Source organism: Xenopus tropicalis, chromosome 5, assembly GCF_000004195.4.
Source record: "Xenopus tropicalis strain Nigerian chromosome 5, UCB_Xtro_10.0, whole genome shotgun sequence".
NCBI lineage: Eukaryota > Metazoa > Chordata > Amphibia > Anura > Pipidae > Xenopus > Xenopus tropicalis.
In genome coordinates this window covers 99,781,548-99,803,090 of record NC_030681.2, presented here as the reverse complement: position 1 = coordinate 99,803,090, position 21,543 = coordinate 99,781,548, and the positions used below count along the sequence as shown (strand labels likewise).

Sequence of the window (21,543 nt, the reverse complement as noted above, 5' to 3'; positions counted from 1 at the left end):
GTTTATTTTTGCAATGCACTACCCATCTAGTAAACAGATATGCATCTAGTTCCTTGATTCACTGATGTAATGAAAACCAATAGCAAGATGACTTATTACTTAAACTTTGCAATAGAACTTCCCTTTTACATTCTTTTCCCATTAATTTTAGTAGAAAATTGGTGTTTTGATTATTGTGGGAAATGATGTCTTGGCTGTAGTAGTTTTCCTGGAAAATAGTTGCTGTGGCAAATTAAATCAAAATGAGAAGTGCAGGGACAGACAAATACATTTTACAATAACTTAAAAATCTCTATATATAGTATAATTGCTTAGAATTAATTTTAGTTTTTAATTATGGTGCAAGGCTGCATGGGCAGCAGCTCACCTGGCACACAAGATCTACAGAAGACAGTAGCACAACTGCCTTTTCCTTTGGCAGCAGTGCCAAATTATGCTGAGTCATTATAGCCTATGCATTTAGGGAGACCATGATGTGCTTCTCTATTAGTGTGCACACAGCAGTAACATTGCATGTAGGAAAGTTACTTTTTTTTTTATCAAGAGAAGCAGTCTGCCACCCCCCATTGAGATGCTTGTACAAACCAAAATCCACCCTGTGTGACATCATTAATATCATTGCTTTGTTATTGATCCTGTTTAATCGTCCTGATTAATATCATTGCTTTGTTATTGATCCTTATACTTTTTTACATTACGATTTTCAGATGATGGACCCAAGGCCACCCAAGTGCTGATCAAAGCCTCAGAGAGCCCTTCCCCTCCTCTGCCTCTCTCTGAAGCTGAGCCAAGCATAGCAAATGTGTGTGATATTTCAAAAGATAACACTATCTCTGAGTTGACTTCTCATATAGTAGAGCCCCTAAGTTCAGAAGAGACAACCATTGATACTTCTACCTCTCAGGTGGATCTCAAACACCAGCCAGTGGCTGCTATGGCAGAGCATGAAACTCTTATAGAGGAGGCATCAATACAGGAGGTGGCCTTTGCAGAGGCACCCATCGCTCAATCAGAGATACCAAAATCTCTTGCCTCCCAGCCTCTAGCAGAAATCTCTACCCCTGAACAGATTTCTAAACTTGACGCACAAGTGCCATCTTTGCAACAAGAGGAGTTACTTACAGAAACTGTTGAACTTAATTTAAGCAATCAGGCTCTTCCTTCACAAATTTCTGAGCCTGAACCTTTTGAACCTGAGGCTTCAGCTTCAGATCCTCTACATGAGGAGCCCACAGAGCCCACAGTTTCAACAGAAGAACCACAAGCTAATGGACTGTCTGAGGAGACACCAGTATTACCTGTACAGCCACAACCAACATCTGTTTGCCAGACTGAGCCCTCCCTAGAATCCCCCATCGCTCAGCCTGAGGAGCTGCTTCTAACAAATGGAGGTGGACCACCTGGCCTACAAGAAAATGATGCACCTGATTCACAGGTTGAAGCTCATGTTAGCCCAATCACTGAGCCTGAGGACCAACCTGTGACAGTCTCTGATAACGTGCTTGTGGAAGAGGATGTAGAAAAAACATTGCCTGCGGATACGGAAGTCGTGGCTTCAACCCAAGTTGTAAAGCAGAGCTCCGAGAGTCAGTCTCAGGGTAGGTGCTAGAAGAAGGGATATGATTGTAAATGACATTAGGGCCATGGCTTGGCGTTTGATAATGCATATATATCTGCATACAAAATATATCAAATGGTTTGAAGGTTATCTTCTCTACAGCAATCAGGATTGGGATATCTCCCCACAAATTAGCTTTGACATGCAAAAATGGTGGTATAACCAAATGCAAATAAAATGTCAAAATTGTCTTGTTTCCACAGTTGCTGTTGCTGCACCCAAGAAAAAGCGAAAAATGAAGGAACTAAACAAGAAAGAGGCAGTGGGAGATCTCCTTGATGCGTTCAAAGAGGTGAAGCAAAGACTACAAACAGTGCAGTTCATTTTGTGAATATACTGTCTGTTTCTTACTGTGTGAGCAATGCAGTTGTTTTTTTCCTGCTGGTTTGGGTACCTGTAATGAAATGTAGGTATACTGTGGGTGCTTAAATGGGGGCAGGATCATGTCAGACATGGTACAGCATTTTGCTCCGCTCCTCTTAGATCTCCAGTGCAGGCTTCTGCCTTCTGGATGACATCACTTTTTTTTGTTTAAGGCCATGTAGTAGGTCTATGCATGTACTTTTTCTGGTCAACTGTTAGAACCGCATTGGTCCTCAGCTGATGGGTTTCTGCAACATATTTTACATTTTATCTTACAGGCTGGTGATGGCTCTTCTGATGTGGATTCTTCCTCTAAGCCTACCAGTGCTGCACCTGAACCAGATCAGAGCCCTTGTGCTCCTCCTGAGGAACAGGATGAAACTTGGGAAGAGAAGGAAGATAAACTGGATGCAGAGAATATTAAACCAGGAGAACATAAATATAAATACAAAGAAGGTAAGGAACCAGTACAAATGTTAAATCTCTTAGTACTGGGATTGTTGATAAAGCACATGTGTGCTTTTATTTTGGACCATCAATTAGCCCTATATATGTTTCATTTAAGATGTATAATTTTTGCACATGCAAAATTTTGCTGTTTTAAATAGGTAATTCTGCCTAAATGGCAGAAATATACAGGCCAGTTTTGCAAAATATTGAACTGATTGGTCCCCAGTTTCTGTTATTTCTTGGGAACAGTGTTTATAACATGTCTATTGGTTTTCCTTTAATAGAGCAATGGAAACCCCTAAACCCGGAGGAAAAGAAGAGTTATGATCGCGAGTTTCTGCTAGGGTTCCAGTTTATTGTGGCCAGTATGCAGAAACCTGCGGGTCTTCCTCAAATTACTGATGTGGTGCTGGATAAGGTGCGTAGTAATTACTTTAATATAGTTGTTATCACAGAAAGATAAATTAAATTATTTTTCTGTTTTTGATTACTGTCAGGCAAACAAAACTCCATTGCGACCATTGGATCCTACACGTCTGACGGGAATGAACTGTGGGCCAGATTTTACACCTTCATTTGCCAACCTTGGTCGGCCTGCTGTGGGTAACCGTGGACCAGTATGTACTTTTTATAGCTTTTATCTGGGGTTTTTGGAGGTTTAACACAGAGTATTAGGCCCATAGGGTAACAATGCTAAAAGACATTAACATATTTAGTTTGTTTTAATAAGGTTGATATAGAGCTGTGATCTGAATTCAGCATTGCTTCTAAATTGCTGCCATGTAGAATAAAGAATTTAATAAAGCTTCAGGAGTGCTATCCTCTACTAAAATGCAGCTTAAAGGATAGGTAAACCCCACACACACAAATTTAATCAGTGAACAGCCTCTTTGAAATCTTTCAATACCTGCCACACTGGTTGTCCAAAGGTTAATAGTTTTTAATAGTTTTACATTTGGTAAATGTATTAAATAAAGATTTCTCTTCTGATTTATAGCCAGCTGGCATGGGTCCGAGACGGTCCCAGCAGGGTCCACGAAAAGAGCCTCGTAAAATTATTCAAACCGTATCATTAAATGAGAATGTACAACTAAACAAAGCTGAAAAGGCATGGAAACCGATAAACAAGAGAGCTGGCGATGAGGAGGACCCAGAAAATATTAAGACACAGGTTGGTAATTCTGGAAACGTCACAAATTGTAATGCTTTGGCTACTTTTTTTAAATTTACAGTAGACATAAGTATTTTGTGCTTCAGCCGGTGTTCATTCTTCTCACTTACACCAGTATTACTTGTGACAGCTTTTATTTTTTCTTAGGTGTTAACCTTGTTAATTTCTCTTTGATTTCTTAAGGACCTATTCCGAAGGGTTCGCAGTATCTTGAATAAGCTGACCCCTCAGATGTTCCAGCAGCTGATGAAGCAGGTCACTGACCTTACTATTGATACCGAAGATCGTCTTAAGGGTGTCATTGACCTAATTTTTGAAAAAGCCATTTCAGAACCCAATTTCTCTGTTGCATATGCCAACATGTGTCGTTGCCTTATGGGGGTAAGACTTTCTGGAAACACTTTTGCATTTTACATTAAAAAAATGTTTTTTAATTCCAAGATAGGGTTAAAAGTACTGTTAATATGAATCCATTTTTTTGCAACCGTGCCACTTTCAAAACATTAAGTAGTTGAGGATGTTGTCAAGATAGACGTGAGAAGTTATCTATCTTGTATGTTTCTTAACCAGAAGAACATCAGATCACTCCTCTTTCTTTCTCCTTTCAACTTCGTTCACGACATAATGTTCGGAAAGTGACCAGCAGGTGGTGCTCTTGTAATAGCACACATCAATTTTACATTAACTTGCTTATCCTTTAGTTCAAGGGACGCAGTCATCTGGTACAGCATACTACACCTATGGAGATATATCTTGTCATTTACAAGATATTACAGTCTTTAAAGGAGAACTGATCCCCCCCCCAGGTCGAAAAGCCCCCTTAACTAGCCTACATAGATCCCTCTCATCTCTTCTCTTCTCGCATAGTGTATAACTTTAAAAACTGTCCCTATCGGAAAAAAAACCCAACCGAAAAAAGCAGAGCAGCGCAACATTGTATCTGGGTACCATCTTCTGTTCATTCTTATATGCTTCAGGTCTCACCACGGACATGGACCCAGGTTGAGCATGCGCGGTTTATGCTGCTTCCCGGCTAGCCCCAACTGCGCATGTTCAAGCAGGATCTGTGTCGTCGGTGAGACCTGGGGCATATCTGAATGCTCTGCTTTTTTAGGTTGGGTTTTTCGATAGGGCCAGGTTTTTTTTTTTTTTTTTTTTTTTTTTTTTTTAAACACTTTGCGAGAAGGGAGAGGTGAAGGGGGTCTAAAGGTGCTTTTCGACTTGGGGGTGTTGTAGTTCTGCTTTAAAGGCCGTATAGGCAGTATATTCCCTTGTTTAACATTAGTTCAATGTGCTGAACATACTTCTCTATTGTTTTTATAATTTTTAAGTTATTTCTTAATTTTGCTGTGAAATTTAAGCTGCTCAATGTTTGGTCCTTGCAAGATAGATAATGGTATAACCCCGCCGTTCTTCAGTCTCTGTGTTTTGTTAGCAGGAGTCAGTTATATACCTCACAAGGTTTAATGGAGCTTTCAGTTTCTCGGTTTGCCCTGTTTAGCTAAAAAAAAAAATTTAAATTTTTTTTGTGATCAAAACAGAAGGCAAATAGTATGATCGGCACACACCTTATGCATTAAATTAATGCTGAACAGAGGGTGTACTACAGTCTTTATTACTGTGTTTTCTTTAGCTTGGCATGAGCAAGATGACTGCTTTTCTACAGTTAACTTATTTTATGGTAACTTTTTATATGCATGTGCTGTCTTGTTAATTTTTTATTTTTTTCTTGAACAACCTGGTGTTCCTGTTGAACAGCTTAAAGTTCCAACCACAGACAAGCCAGGGGTTACAGTCAACTTCCGCAAGTTGTTACTGAATCGGTGCCAGAAGGAGTTTGAGAAGGATAAGGATGATGATGAAGTGTTTGAGAAGAAACAAAAAGAAATGGATGCTGCTGCTTCGGTAATATTTTTATAAAAGAATTTCTCACCCTCATTTTCCCTGTGGTATGGTTTTTGTATGTTGTTTTTTTTCCCCCCAACTTATACTGATATGCCATTATACTGCCATTGTAATTGGATGTTGCTTCCTCTTCTCACATCCATCCTTACTTGTCCACAGCCGGAGGAAAAAGCACGTTTGAATGATGAACTGGTCGAGGCCCGTGACAGTGCACGACGGCGATCCTTGGGGAACATTAAGTTCATTGGAGAACTGTTTAAGTTAAAAATGCTGACTGAAGCTATAATGCACGATTGTGTGGTGAAGCTATTAAAAAATCATGATGAGGAATCTCTGGAGTGCCTCTGCCGACTGCTGTCCACCATTGGCAAGGACCTGGATTTTGAGAGAGCTAAGGTCAGCATCACATTTTCCTTTTATTTTGTAGCTCTATCCTTTTATTTGCAAAGCAGTATAATCTTTTATATCCGCCAGCATTTTTTTTTTTTCACTTCTCATTATCTCATTCATGCTTTTGTCTTTTTATAACCCGTTCCTTTTTTAGCCACGTATGGACCAGTACTTCAACCAGATGGATAAAATCATTAAGGAGCGGAAGACATCTTCACGAATTAGATTCATGCTGCAGGATGTGATTGATTTGCGTCTGGTAAGTCTTTCATATGCTGTTTTTTTTTAAAAATTTTTATATCCTAGTCACATAGGTTGAAAAAAAAACTTATCAATTTGAAGATCCTACCACTAGGATGCACTACACAGCTAAAATCCATTGCTTCCACCTCACTGCTGTCAGCCCATGCCAGCTGGCTATAAAACAGAAGAGATACATTTATCATTATTTTAAATACCTTTTTATTCTGCATTGCAGTGTAATTGGGTGCCTCGTCGTGCAGATCAGGGCCCTAAAACTATAGATCAGATTCATAAAGAAGCAGAAATGGAAAAGCAGAGGGAGCAGGTTAAGGTGCAACAACTGATGTCTAAACAAGACAAGCGGCGAGAGCCCCCAGGACGACCCACTGGAAGCCGGGGTAACCAGCCTGCAGATGATGGCTGGAATACAGTGCCCATCAGTAAGGGCAGCCGTCCTATTGACACCACTAGGATCACAAAGATAACAAAGGTAAAGTCAATGGAAATGTGCAAAACTGTTTTTCTCTCTGTTAAGTAGTAGATTAAGAACTGTTGCTCTATGAAGAAATGGAAGACTGGCAGTTTCATGCTCTGAGTGAAGTCACTGAGTATTGGTTATATTGTGTTGATCTCACAGCTTGGTGCTATTGATTCAAATCAACTGCTTGCCCCAGGAGGACGTCTGAGTTGGGGTAAAGGAAGCAGCGGAGGAACTGGAGCCAAACCAGCAGAAACAGGTACTTAGAATTTTATCCGTCATAGTATTAGCTATGAACGATTGAGTAGCGTGTAACCATGTCTTCTTAAACTGCAGCTCCAGAATCTAGTCGGCCTGCGACCAGCACCTTAAACAGGTTTTCTGCCTTGCAGCAGTCTTCATCTGCTGAGAGTCAAGATGCTAGACGGCCCTTGCATCGGTATGGACTTACTGCAGTGTATTGCTGAAAACTTTAAAAAAAATATAGTAGTGTTATATATGCATATGAAACATTTCTTTAAGAGCTATAATGAGTTTGCACTGGAAAACTGCATGGTTTGTAAAGAGCATAAAATAGGAATTTTCTTCTTTCATTTAGCTGCAAAAATGATTAATATAAATATGCTTCTAGTAATGTTTACTCTTTGCTCCTTGAGTTACCTGATTCTTATTGAAGAAAAACTGAAAATATTCTGTACCTGATACATTGTTCTGTGATTTTTACTGTTATGGGGAGAACCAGTACCACATTCCAGACACATTATGTAACCATACCTACGGATTACACAGATTGAAAGGAAACCGTGATGGTCTGCCTGTGATTGTAGGAAATAATTTCCCATCTCCCTTAGGTTCAGTGTAATGCAGTACCTCCCTCATGTTGATTCACTGGATACTGGGACTGCTGCTACTTTCTAGATAATCTGGGTGCCAAACACTATAGTAAGCAGAAGGATCTTTGGAATCAGGCATATCTATGTTAATATTGCTCATATTTATTTCTGGAAGTTCATTGAGTGGCCACGCACCTTTTCTACATAAATTAAGCTGAATGAGCAAATGTCAGAAAGGGGTTCTATTTTCTCTGTAATCCAAATAGCATAAAAAAAGACTCCATTTTAATCAAATAATTTAAAAAAATAATTTTCCTTTTCTTTGTGTAATTGTTGGGAGCTGGCAAATGCATTATCGTTTCATGTATATGTAGTCAGGACTAACAGTGCAGAGAATAATTATTTTTGACACCAGTTAGTTGGTTACTTTTTGTCCCATGTATGGAAAGCTTTATGGCAAATCATTTTGTTTGTAGGGGAAGTTCTAGTCGGGAACGTTCTGAAAAAGATCGTGGAGACAGATTTGATAGAGGTGAAAGGTTTGATAAGGGAGAACTGTTTGATAGATCTGACCGTTCAGATCGAGCTCGTCCTCTTCTTACAAAGAGAAGCTATAGCAAGGAAACTGAGGACCGTAGCCGAGAAAGAGAGGCCCATATACCACAGGAGGCTGTGAGGAAGGTGGCAAGTATGACTGAGCAGCGGGACCGCAGCAAAGAAAGTGGTAAGTGAACTCAGCCTTTTGCGTTTATTTGTTGTTATATCTGACAATAGGTTGTCTCTTGCTGCTTATGTTATCTGTTGTCCTTTAGGGTTCTAACTGTACCATTGATACTATCTTGGAAAATCACCCATAGAAACAGATTTCTTGGGGATGATACTGCTTTTCTTTAAAAAAACATAACAAAACATAATTTTTATTATGAAACCAGGTCCTGGAAATGGCATGGACCTAATTACATTGTCTCATTTCCTAACTCACTAGCATTTTACATGCCACCTCAATGATCACTTTGTGCTTAGGGCAAAAAATTACTTACAGGACATTGCTGAGATACAGAACACATTGTTCAGTGTGCACATGGGGTGGATTTCAGCACATAATCATGTAAGCTATGAATTTTTATACCAAACTCCACCCCTTGTGGATTGACAGGCCAGTGCATGGTCCATCAGTGCATACACTAAAGAGGGCAGATGGGAGCCCCTCCCATCTGTGTGTGTGTGTCGCTGGCAAAAAAGAGGCAATAGGAGAGGAATAGGTCTCTGGTAGGGCTGCAGTTTTGTCTCTGGCTCACCTTTCTGCTTCTCACTGTATCATAATTATATTGCAGTGAAAAAAGAAATTCCAGCACCGACAGCAGTGGTTGCCTCATCAAAGCCCTCTATGTCTGAGGATGAGCTAGAGAAGAAATCTAAAGCCATCATAGAAGAATATTTGCACATTAATGATATGAAGGTGAAGTAGCCTTCTCTTTATTTTCCTATCCTATTGTAATTTTTTCTTACAGGGTTTTAACAAACACTGTGTTTTGCAGGAAGCTCTTCAGTGTGTAGTGGAGCTTAATAGTTCAACGCTGCTTTTTATCTTTGTGCGGAATGGGATTGAGTCAACACTAGAGAGAAGCACTATTGCCAGAGAGCATATGGGTCTCCTTTTGTACCAGTTAGTAAAGGCAGGAACTCTGTCCAAGGAGCAGTATTACAAAGGGTATGTATGCCACTGTAAACACTGTGAATATTTAGGGAGTGTATATGTACCATTGTTCTTTGTTCATGCTGTGTGAAGTATCTCTGCCACTATAAACGTTGCACAACGTGCTTATAGCCTTTTATCAATCGGTAGTAATTATTTTTTCCATTCAACTCTGTCCAATAGGCGAATAACCGAATCCGTCTGTGGATTCGGTGCATCCCTAATTATTATTAATGGTTGAAGTGCACTTTGGATCAGAGTAGAAGTCTCACAAAGCAAATTGCAGAATCTAATATACCATTTGTGCTGCCTAGATAGATCTGTGCCTAATTTAAATGCCGTAAAGATAAATTTTAGGGTAGAGTGGATCACACATTAGAAAATAATGGCTTATGAAAACAAAATCAAACCACATTGCAACCAAACAGTTATGTGGTGCCTTGAGTAAATTGAGATTATTCGCCTGCCCTAGAGGAGATTAATAGCGAGTTTACTAATCTTGTCTGTCGGGGACCTAAAAGGTAATGATGAAGTAGTAGATCAAAGCAAGTTGGTAGGAAATATCGCTGTCTCTTAAAACTACTACCCAGTCAATCATTCGGTGAATAAAGCTTTCAGATTCTTCTGATTTCCTTTCTCTTTGTCTCTTCAGTTCAGTGTTTTTTGTTTGTGTTTTTAGGGTGCTTGAAGTTCTTGAAGTAGCAGAAGATATGGAAATAGATATACCCCACATCTGGCTGTATTTAGCAGAGATAATCAGCCCTGTGCTGCTAGAGGGGGGGATTCCGATGGGGGAGCTGTTCAGGTAAGATTCATCTTTTTTGTGATGACTCCATAAAGTGGCTCTGTGGACAAAGGAGGTAGACGGGTTTAACAAGTATTTATAGAGAAGTTTTGGGTACTACTAACGATTAGGAGGGGTGGATAAGGGAATTCAGTTTGCCTTGGACTGAGAAGTGGGTTAGAATTTCAGTTCCTTTATCTGACACCTTTGTGCTTCCACTTCTAGAGAGCTGACCAAACCTTTAGTGCTCATTGGCAAAGCTGGAGTCCTTCTGGCAGAAATCCTTGGATTATTGTGCAAAGGCATGGTGAGTATATTCCTGGTTAGTATGCAGTCATTGTCATTGAAGTATTATGTACATTCTTGTTAATAACACACCCTATAAATTATTTCCTAAAATCAGAGTCATAAGAAGGCTGGAGCCCTGTGGAAAGAATCTGGGCTAAGCTGGAAGGAATTCTTGTCCAAGGACCAGGATATTAACAAGTTTATAACTGACAAGGTATGAAATCTGTATCCTAAAACATTCTTCTCAACTTTTTTTTTTAATAAAATGTTTTTAACTTGTTTTGCTTAGTGTAACGGCATATATGCTAAATAGTTAAAGCTTTGTTTTAACCACTTGACTGTCACATAATGTAAATTGTATTGTGCTGACTGACTGATACACAACTTCAAATATTTGATTTGTGCAGCAAAATGGGGTGTTTGGCAACAAAAGGTCCAGAGCCCTGCTTGAAAGGCGTTAAAGGAAAAGTAAAACTAAAAATTAAGTAAAAAATGTATTCTACCCTGCCCCAATAATTGCCCTGTCCTGCAAACCTTTTAGTATTTTGAATACCTTTTTAAAAAATATCTGTTTAAAACTTGGCTTCCGGTATTTGAAAAAAGGCAATGCAGGGCAAGCATCCACTATGCGGCGATCTATTGATCGATCCTAGCCTGACTCTCGATCAATCGATCATCGCATACTGGATGCTTCCCCTGCATCGCCTTTTTTCAAATGATTAACATTGTTGCCAGTGGAAAAGAATTTGATGGAGATAAGTTGCCCGCAGTAATGAAGATTAATCACGGGCTCCTTACTGAAGCTCCATGTTTTTATTCTGCTAGCATTGCTTTGCTTTGGGCTAAATTAAATGCTAGTGGATGAACTGTCCTGTATTTTAGTGAATGGAGACAAAACTGCCTATATTGCCTCCCATCGCCTTAAGGGCAGTGGCAGGTGGGATGCTCACCCCTGTAGTCCTTTGACTATGGGCAACGTCATTTCCCGCAGTTGAAAGAGATCTCCATCTGCCATTGTGCTAAAGGCTGCTGCACATGGACAGGTGGGGATTTCACTGCTACTGCTTTCAGAAAAAACAGGTTTAAAACTGCCCTGATTGCACTCCGCAACTTTTTATAATATAAAATATGCCGTGGCTATGGCGGATGGAGCAGTGACCTGTGGAGTCTGACTTTCACTGCTCCATAGTTTTCATTCAAGGTCCGGATTTTATTGCACCTAGAGATAAGAACTGAATAGCTGAGGAGGCAACTGTGGTGGTGGTTTCTACAAGCAGAGAATTATGCATAATAAATTGAGATGGCTGCCCTACACCTTTATTAAAACTATATAATTAAATATACATTGGAAAATAACACTTCAAGTGGTAAAGCTAACTATTTGCACTGCACACAGTGTAATACAGTATTAAAACTAAAACCTTTCATCATGACTGTTTTAGGCCAGTTTGTCTCATCGTTTTTTTTTTTTTTTTTTATAACTATTCCTTAGTCTCAACTGCTTTTTCTTTTCCCCTGTAGAAACTCGAATACACAACAGGAGAGGAGACTGAAACACCCAGTAAGAAAGACCTCACCCCTGCTGAACTTGATAAAATTTTGACAAAACTTTTGAAAGAGAACAGCAGTAACCAGAAGATATTTGACTGGATTGAAGTAAGTAGGCGGGAATGTTGCAGAACTTTGGCTGGTTGAGTACTGTTAGATGTCAGTACCTTACTGTTCAGCTCCAACTTATTTTGTTGTTCTTTTCAGGCCAACTTAAATGACCAGCAAACTTCATCCAACACCTTTGTTCGAACTTTAATGAGTACTGTGTGCCACTCTGCTATTATTTGTGAGTATTAACACTGACAAAACCAACAGGCAACCATTCACATTTATTTATTTTTTGATCACTGTTTGGTCTTGTTTTTCAGTTGAGAATCCTTGTAGGGTTGATGTTAATATTATCCATACTAGAGCCAAATTTCTTCAGAAATATTTAAGTGACGAGGCCAAGGAACTACAGGCTCTCTATGCTCTACAGGCACTTGTTGTAAAGCTTGACCAGCCCCCAAGTAAGTAGTAAGCATAGTGGGATGTAAGCCAGTGACTGCCTTTGCTTGCTGCACATTCCCTTTTCCCTCTATCCTCTTGCCTGTGCATTTTTAAAATGTGTATTTTACATCAGTGTAAACAATGTTCATAGAAACATGCTTTACTGTGTCTGTTCCCAGATCTCCTACGGATGTTTTTTGATGCTCTCTATGATGAGGATGTGATAAAAGAGGATCCATTCTACAAGTGGGAGTCCAGCAAAGACCCAGCTGAACAGCAAGGAAAAGGTGTTGCTCTTAAATCTGTCACTGCCTTCTTCACATGGCTACGGGAAGCAGAGGATGAGTCTGATAATTAACAGTGCAGGCCAAAAGTAATGCCTGTCATCCTTTCTCTGTTTTCCTCTGGGCTTCCATTTTTTTTTTTCTTTTGCTGTTGTATTCACACCACCCAAGCTCTAATGGACTTCACCAGAAAACACAAATACTCATGATTCTGCTTTTAAAAGAAAAATTGACATTGGCTTAAATGATGACCAAGGTCAAATTGCTAGGAGAGCCTGGAGTAAAATTAAAAGATGGTAGGAATCCTGGTACAGAGATTGGGCGTGGAGCCTGGCGCGCACACAGCTGTGCACACTGTAAAGGTTTCTTGCATTTTTGGATTTTTTTTTTTTTTGGAAACAGTTTCTTTGGGGTTCACTTTAATAAATGAGTACTTGATACATTTTGGGACTGCTGAAAGAGGGATGGAAGCTGTGCCCTTCTACCCTCTGTGTTGTCACACAACGGGGCACAGGCAGACTTCTCTTACGCTTGCTGATGTGATTTTTTTTTTTTTTTTCTTTTTTTCAAGAGCAGACTGGAGACCACATGTTTCAGTGGGATGTTGCATCTGTTCTTCCCTTCTGCTCTTGATGTCTGAAATATAGATATAAATATATATATATTATATATAAATATATATAATTATTGCAAATTGTTTTAGGTTGAAAGATGGCAACAGGTGCCATTTTTGAACCTTGTGTTTCTGATCTCCTGCCCACACGGAGTTCAGGAAGATGGCTGAAATTCATTGTTTGCTTTTTATATGCAAATTAGTAATCTAATGAATTCCTAACAGATCTGAAACAATCCACATTGGTGCGTACTCTACCAACTGCTGATATTTTTTTTCCATTTTTTTTTTTTGTTTTTTTTTTTGTTTTATATATATATATCCCCTGTTCCAGGGGGAATGAAAAGGACTTAATTTTATTATGTTAAGATCACCAAGTGTTGGAGATGCACCCCTTAAACCCATGCAAATTCTGTATTTATAGAGAAAGCAAAACCTTTTGGTTATTTTCCCTCCCCATATGTTCTGGAGGTTCTTGTAATTATGAAACAAACTAAGGATTGAATTCAATTTGTAAATACATTTTTGCTTTCTTTATTAAGTATTTAATGATTCTGACCTACAGATTTCCTGCAAAACCTCTTTTCACAGAAACTGGAAATAAATGAGAACATTACATAAATTGTGCTATCTTCTTGCTGTAATGGCACTTTGCTTTACATGTATGGTCACTGCATTAATAATCCCATACAATTCAAGCCAAAGGGATGATTATCAGTTCATTAAAAAAAATCGGGTAGTCATTTAGCTATTGCTTCACCTCATTATTAATGCCATATTAAAGAATTACAAATCTGCAGCAGTTCACGTTTTTCACATTTTCACTAAATCTTCCCCTTGTTATACTGACTCTACGTGGTGCTTGGCACCTTTTCTTTGATACTACACTAACAATGAATGAATAATAGTCATACATGCTGTACTGTCACACTTAAAATGGCATGCTCAAAATTCTGAACCCCAAGTCTATAAAATAGTAGAGCCAATCCCAGAACTTCACGTAAGGGGAAAGTTGAACACCATAAAAACAGACAGAACTTGGGCTATCTAAAACACCAATGTACATGACAAGTGTAAAATAAGTGTAAAAAAAATTTAATTCAAATAACATGCCCAAAGAAAAGCCTAATGCATTTCATGTGTATATGGCATTCAATAATAAGGATATACCTGTGCTAAAAATGGCAGCATTATTCTTCAGTTTCACCCTTTCATTCAGCCAGTGCATTAGGCCCAATATCTACAGCACCAGTCTAGATGCTGCTTTTAGGGCTGTGTGCAACAATGACAAATGTTAACAACTGCTGTACACAGGAAGAAATGTTTTGCACACGTTTGCTTTTGGACTAGGACTCCCAGCATCCTCTAATGTCTGTTGTGTTGCTTATAGATTAAATGGGTTGTTCACCATTAACTTTTAGTATGATGTAAACAGTGCTATTTTTATTTTAATTTGCAGTTTTTGATTTATTTAGCTTTTTGTTAAACAGCGCTCCGGTTTTGAATTTCATAAGCTATCTTGTTACTAGGGTTCAATTTAACCTAGCAACCAGGCAGTGACTTGACTGAGGCAGGAATATGAATAGAGGAGGATCTAAATTGAAATATAAGGAATAACAATAAAATTAACGCCTCATAGAACAATTTTATTTTTTATTTTATTATTTTTTTTACTGCTGAGGTCAAAAATTATAAGATACAAAATGAAGACCAATTGAAAAGTTGCTAAGAATAGCCCATTCTATAACATACTAAAAGGTAACCTAAATGTGAACCACCAATTTAATCAATATTGGTAAACGTCTGTATTATCAGCGCTTGGTGTAATTTTATGCTCACTCCTTAGCCTCACTGATGACCACACTACGTGTTACTAGGTTTACATCTCTATATGGTGATAAAGGGGGAAAATTAGGGACGTTGTATGTGGTGGTCAGATTGAGCTTATTTTAACACTCCTGCACCACAGACTGAGGAAATTCTGCATTGACCCACATGCGTAGCATACTCGCCACTTGGTGGCTGCACAAATTGATTCTCCCTCTTATGCAGATTATTTCCTCTCTCCTTCATTGTAGTAGATAAGCCCCACCATGTGGCAAAGTGCAATGGCATGTCACCCAGGGGTAGACCTTCCAATGTAGAATGAGGACGACTGGCATGTGTAAGGTGGATAGTTTCTGCAGGGGTTTGTAAGGGAACAGGTCTAGACTGGGCTTCAAAATAGATCCTGGCATTACAAGTACACACAGGCCCAAACAGCACCCCCACCAGCCTAATAAACAGTGACTGTCTATGGCATCTTACAGTAGCCCCTTTGGCATCTGGCAAAGTTGCCCTACCTACAGGGATGTTGATAGCGTTTATTCTACCACAGGTAGGTGTGATGCTGTGGTAGGTGAAAACAATGTGGCTGTTAAGTTTAATCCATTCAAATGGGTATTAAGTCAGCTGTGGAATTTGAGGAGTTTCAAGGAGAACGAACCTTAAAAATCGGTATGGCTAAAAATGCTATGTTTTATATACTGAACTCGTTATACCAGCCTAAAGTCTCAGCATCTCTGTAGTAGTAGTAATGGTCCAGGCCTTCAAAGTTGTCACTGGAGCTCCTCTCCTTGGATTTTGTTAGAAGTGTCAGTGACACGGACATACGCAGTGGGCTCTGAGCAGCTGTTGAGAAGCTAAGCTTAGGGGGAGTGATGAGCAAATTTTTTGCCAGACATGGATTTGCAGCAAATTTCCGCATTTCGCCATTGCCGAATTGGTTCGTGAAACTTCTGAAAAAATTTCGCCGCTCTTGGTTTGCAAATTTTATGGCGAAATGGGACAGATTCGCTCATCACTACTTAGTGGTCGTCACAAATTATCAAGCAGAGAAAATGGTTTGTCATTTACGCTGATGCTAGATGGTCAACACATTCTGATGCTAGTTGCATTGATTTCAAAGCTGCAATGTAATGTAAATCTGAATAAATTACTAATCAGCCTTGTATTGTGACATTTAAATTGTGTACAGTATATTGTGAGTCTGTCCCTAAGCTCAGTAACTGACAGCAGCACAGAGCTTGTGCAGTGATCTTCCCTTCTGAAGGGCTATGTTTGCCTTGGCCTGGTACAGAAGCACAAAACATAATGTACAACATTTCTAGCCTACTTTAGTTATTCTTTAGTTCTCCTTTTAGTCTGTTGCAATGGACTGGTGGGGCACAGTGTGTTTTTTGTATTTTTTCTCACAGATAAAATATATTTTGGTGTTTACTGTTCCTTTAACATAAACAGGTTTAAAAGGAAAATTGGGGTTAAAGGAGAAGGAAAGGGTAACAAAGTTACTCTCAAGCTGCAGGCAAACCTTCAGTTCTCTCAATAGTGCCCTTAAGTCTCCCCATATTTCTCCTGTTCATATGATCAGAAGCCTCATAGGAAAAAAAAAAAACGCTGAGCTCTGTAAAGAAAATTCCCAGAGAGGAGAGAAGATTTTCATAATATGCAGAAAAGAACATTTCTATGCACTGGGTGGGTATCGCCTACTCCTGCTTAATAAAAGTATCACAAGAGGCAAGTGGCACACAAAATTAATTTGAACTTATTTGTAATCCTTGTTGGGAGTCAGGTACATGTAGGTATGCAAAGAGGAGACAGACCCTGAAGTCATCTAAACCACCATTATAAGCAAACCCCTTTAACTAAATAATACTTATAATTGTGGAAGTATAAAAGTGATCCTGAAGCCCAATTAGTTCCGCTGCATGTGATATCCTAGCGGATCTTCTGTGCACGTTTGTTAAAGGGAACCTGTCACCCTAATTTATTTCTATCATGTTAGTTGAGCAAAATAAACTTCACTTACTCTATATAAATTATATAAATATTGTTTCCATCAGCCTTGGAATTACTCAATTACAGCAAGCAGGCAGCTGCCATTTTCTAAACTCTGTTAGTAAGTCAAGCTTTGTATTGTCCCAAAATCTTGTTTATGTAATAGAATGGAGGACCGGATGCCCAAGCCGTGCATTGGCTACACAATTAGATGGTGGGGAGGGAGAGGGAAGTGAGGACTGCAGTGACATCTTGGAAAGTTAGTTATTATCTGCCCCATCTGTATGCCTAAGGCATAGAGGCAGGGAAGGCGTTATATGACTGACAGCTGGGATTTTTAAATGCCTTTATAAAGGGTATAGATGTGTTAGCAAAAGGAATTTGGGTCTCTTGTTTTATTTGAAAAGGACTTATTATACAACTTTTTATGTCTGGGTGACAGGGCCACTTTAACTATTGTCATTTGTTGTGCTGTATTTGTTTTCTCTCATTTTATTGATAATCAAACATTACCTTTAAAAAAAGATACTGGCTCATCAAATTCAGTGTCATAAAAGATTGACATTAGCAATTGTTGCTAAGTAGTAAATTCCTTAACCGTAAATGGCAATCTCTGGATTGTTACCAGTAGCTAAAAGCCAATTATTTATAATAATGCATCTGTAGAGTCAACCACAGAGCTTCCAGATAACGCACACTTTTCGGTAGGTATAAATGCTGGATGCTAACTGCAGCTATGCTCTGGTACTGCCCTATGCCACACTAAATCCCATGCCCTATCCATTGGCAATCAGTAAATGCTTAATACTGTATGCATAAGCACTGGTCTCTATTACAGAGCAACCCCCCCCCCTTGATTTCTATAAAGGGTTTGACCCACTAAAGCGGTCGCCTAAGGCCTGTATAGTAAATATGGCCCTGGCTGTTTCACACCAGACCTCATGCAATACATTGTATTTAGGTGTTGTACTTGCTACTCTGGCACCTTCAACTGACAAAGTTCTGTGTCGGGGCATGCTGAGGGACATAAGAATCTCTTGGAGTACCACATCAGTCTCACGGACCTCCAAATGGATCAGAGCCATCCCTATGCCCCCCTTAAGCAAGGAATGTCAGAATGTTACCAACTTTATCATAAAGGAACCCTTTTGCTGGTGCTTAACCTCCTTTCATCCACTTTCTTTTATGTGTTGCTCAAAATCTGCAAAATTCATGTTTTTTTTTTTTCTGGGAAGGCCCAAAACTGCAGAATGTTGACAGCGATGGTAATGTTCTACCATTTGTAACTTTGTTGCAAGTTAAAGAGAGTACCCATATGACTGACTAACAAGGGGAGTTGCACCCAAACAAAATTTTCAATTCTGCAGTTTTTCCATCTTGATGTCATGGTGTGCAATTCTAAGATTATCCAGAAGGTGTCACACTTTCCTGCTATTATTTTAGTGAATATTTACTATTAGCTGATAGAAGTTATAAATAAATATACTGTTAACAGTTTAAAGCAGTAACTATCACAATGTTTCACCAAGGCCTGTCTGCAACAAGTGTTTGCTGGCAATTCCAATCGAAGTCTATGGGGTGGCCTCCGCAGATGACACATGCTTGGGATACTCCACACAACTTAACCTTTTTAAAAAGTAAACATAGTTTCAAGCAACTTTGCAATATACATAAATTTAAAAAAATATGCAGCCTTTTCATGATGCTTAATGTAATACAATGGTTTGGAACAGTTACCTAAGCCTGGCCCCCTGTTCCCCTGCTGATCTGACTGACTACTTTGAGACTCAAAATAAAATGCAACAGTCAACTCTCCTCGGCCTGCCTTCAGCTTGCATCAATCCAAATCCCACAATGCCCTGCACATGTGACATCAATAAGGAATGGAATATACAGTTCCTGTATGCTGTCTGTAAGTTGTGAAAAAGTAACAATTTGTAACACCAATGTTTTAGACCCTCCTCCCCCACCAGGATTTCAAATGATGCAGAAAGAGAAGAACTGTTTTGCAGCTGGATTTGAGCATATAAAAATGTTATTTATGCATACTTTCTAAAGGAACAGATTACAGTGATAGGTATATTAGGGGTTTTTGTGTTGTGTGGAGGCTGTTAACAAACTTAGGTTCGGAAGTTCCCCTTTAAAAACAGGCCAAAATCACCTTATCTGCTGCTACTCTTTTAGCTATAATATCCACTTTGTATATATGTGCAGACAGGTGTCCCCAAAGACCCACCAGGTTTCAAGTATGACTCCCCAGTTTGGGAAACACCGGTTTAAAGGACCCACAATGTACTTTTTCTGTTAACAAAATGACATACAATGGACCATTTGGATTGCTTTATTTATGAAGATGAACAATATATATTTTTAAGCATTTTTACTTTTTTTTTTTCTGGTGACACTGCTATAAATGATACAGTGGTATTTAAAGAGCACACTGGTGGCTGACCGGTTACTTGAATGCCTTCTCCAGTTGGTATCTCTAGCTCTGCAAAGGCAGTTCTCAGTATAAATAAAAATGCAAATGAAAAGAAACTGTTTGAGAGTTATGCCCCCTTTAAAGGAACCCCATCCTTTTGAAACTTTGAACATTATTTAGACAGCTAAGGTTACCTGTTGATGTCCAAAGCTGTGTATTACGCATGTGGCATAGGGGATAGAATCTGGAGCATCATAGCTGGTAGTGTACCTGTCGTGTCAAAACATAAACTTTTCCATAAATCTTTCATATACAGTAAAAACAAATCTATTTTAAAGACCCCCTCTGTAGCCTAACCTGCACTTCATTCAGATGAGCAAGTTAGGGAGCGCTCCAGTAATTAATTCAACCTTAGGACATCTGGTGGGTGAGTATGTATACAAAGAAATGAGATATATTTGGGAGTTGGAATTAAATATCTTGCCACCCTGTATAACTGATTTATTCAGTCACATTTAGCCAATAGGGATAAGAAATCTGATATACCACTCAGCAAATTATGGGAGGATATCAGTCCTGACAGCTTCAGACCATTTATAGCAAATAATAAAATATAGGACTGACTCAATTTCCTGCCTTTATAAACATGCACATAATACCTTAGGGTGGAAAAACATATCTTTTATTGATGCCGTTAAAACTTTCAATAAGTATTTTCCTCCCCATAAATGAAACATGGAATGGATAGGAGGAACCCCACCCATATTCACTCATATGGTCACAAGTAACTTCACTGCTTTCACAAGAAGTCAGAAATTGTGAATTCAAATTAGATGATAGTTTTCAAGCATTGAATCAGGTAATCTGATTAAAGATCAATCATTAGCCATGTTGCAGCATTCTGGTGGTTATGCAATTACATATAATAGTTTAACAATGCATTAACATCACATTTCTGAATGCATGGTATATTAGTCTTACTTATAACAGTCTGAAGAGTGAAAATGTGTATGTACGTATAACTTTATTTCTAAAGCGCCACAAGTATACACAGCTCTGTATAAATAATCAGAGATAAAGTACCATGTGGTATGAGACACAGTAGGAAGGAGGTCCCTGCCCATAGAGCTTACAATTTTTAAATGGGCAGAAGAGAGTGCAGGCAGTGTAAGGCAAGTCTCACCAAAGACAATCACTAGCAAGGGAGCACTGAAGGCACTGTATTCCACGTTTCACTTCATGGGAGAAACATAAATGAATTAAAAAATAGGGGTGTTTCCAAAAGGAAATAATCTGTCTCTGGCATCAGGGAGGTTCATAAACATCAAAATTATATATAAACATGCCTGTGTAATATAAAAATTATTTAGGTTTATTTTTTGGAAGGTCTAAAAGCTCATGTGACAGAGAGGTATATATTTTCAAACCATCCCCTACAGCAGGGGTCCCCAACCTTCTTACTCATGAGCCACAGTCAAATGTAAAAAGACCTGGTGAGCAACACAAGCATCATAAAAGTTCATAGAGGTGCAAAATAAGGGCTAAGGATAAGGGCTATTATGTAGCCTCTATTCACACTATTGGCCTACAGGAGGCTTTATTTGGTAGTAAATCTTTTTATTCAACCAAAACTTGCCACCAAGTCAGGAATTCAAAAATAACTACCTGCTTTGGGGCACTGGGAGCAACATCCAAGGGGTTGGTGAGCAATATGTTGCTCCCGAGCCACTGGTTGGGGATGACTGCCCTACAGACATCAGTCAGGTTCTTTAAGAACCCAAACCTCCCTTCTATAAACAAACTGGATGTGTACAATCTGACAGGCACATCAGCACAGACACATGGTGTGGCATGGAAACACTAAACTATGCATTTTCACAACTAAATCCTATGTATATGTGCTGGCAGGCTGTGTTACATTAGCCTTATGGCCTTGAGATCATCTCTTGACATGTCTCACAACAGAAATGATATGACACTTGCAGCAAAAGTGTGGGAAAAATCATATCAATTTGGTTAAAAAAACACCAACAATTTATTCAAATGAAAATTAAGATAAAGCATGACTGGTGGTCATTTAGGATAGCTTGCACAATGGCCTCTTGTCTAGCTTGTCCCCATTTTATGATGGAGCAATGATAAAAGGTTA

At 39.0% G+C, this 21,543-nt stretch overlaps 1 protein-coding gene across 7 annotated transcripts in view; it reads left to right on the top strand.

Moving 5' to 3' along the window:
* eif4g1 (eukaryotic translation initiation factor 4 gamma, 1) overlaps positions 1-13,786 on the top strand; it is a 41,642-nt gene extending 27,856 nt beyond the window's left edge. For all 7 annotated transcript variants that reach the window (XM_004914402.4, XM_002935144.5, XM_004914400.4 and 4 more), the window contains 23 exons: positions 708-1,598; positions 1,822-1,910; positions 2,260-2,437; positions 2,716-2,849; positions 2,929-3,048; positions 3,429-3,602; positions 3,786-3,983; positions 5,361-5,507; positions 5,667-5,903; positions 6,052-6,156; positions 6,376-6,630; positions 6,778-6,877; positions 6,955-7,057; positions 7,928-8,175; positions 8,786-8,910; positions 8,990-9,162; positions 9,827-9,952; positions 10,157-10,238; positions 10,335-10,433; positions 11,741-11,875; positions 11,975-12,056; positions 12,139-12,279; positions 12,439-13,786. In XM_004914402.4, the coding sequence (XP_004914459.1) occupies positions 708-1,598; positions 1,822-1,910; positions 2,260-2,437; positions 2,716-2,849; positions 2,929-3,048; positions 3,429-3,602; positions 3,786-3,983; positions 5,361-5,507; positions 5,667-5,903; positions 6,052-6,156; positions 6,376-6,630; positions 6,778-6,877; positions 6,955-7,057; positions 7,928-8,175; positions 8,786-8,910; positions 8,990-9,162; positions 9,827-9,952; positions 10,157-10,238; positions 10,335-10,433; positions 11,741-11,875; positions 11,975-12,056; positions 12,139-12,279; positions 12,439-12,617 (4,121 nt within the window). In that variant the 3' untranslated portion in view covers positions 12,618-13,786. The remainder of the gene's footprint in view (positions 1-707; positions 1,599-1,821; positions 1,911-2,259; positions 2,438-2,715; positions 2,850-2,928; positions 3,049-3,428; positions 3,603-3,785; positions 3,984-5,360; positions 5,508-5,666; positions 5,904-6,051; positions 6,157-6,375; positions 6,631-6,777; positions 6,878-6,954; positions 7,058-7,927; positions 8,176-8,785; positions 8,911-8,989; positions 9,163-9,826; positions 9,953-10,156; positions 10,239-10,334; positions 10,434-11,740; positions 11,876-11,974; positions 12,057-12,138; positions 12,280-12,438) is intronic.
* Positions 13,787-21,543: the final 7,757 nt, after the last annotated feature.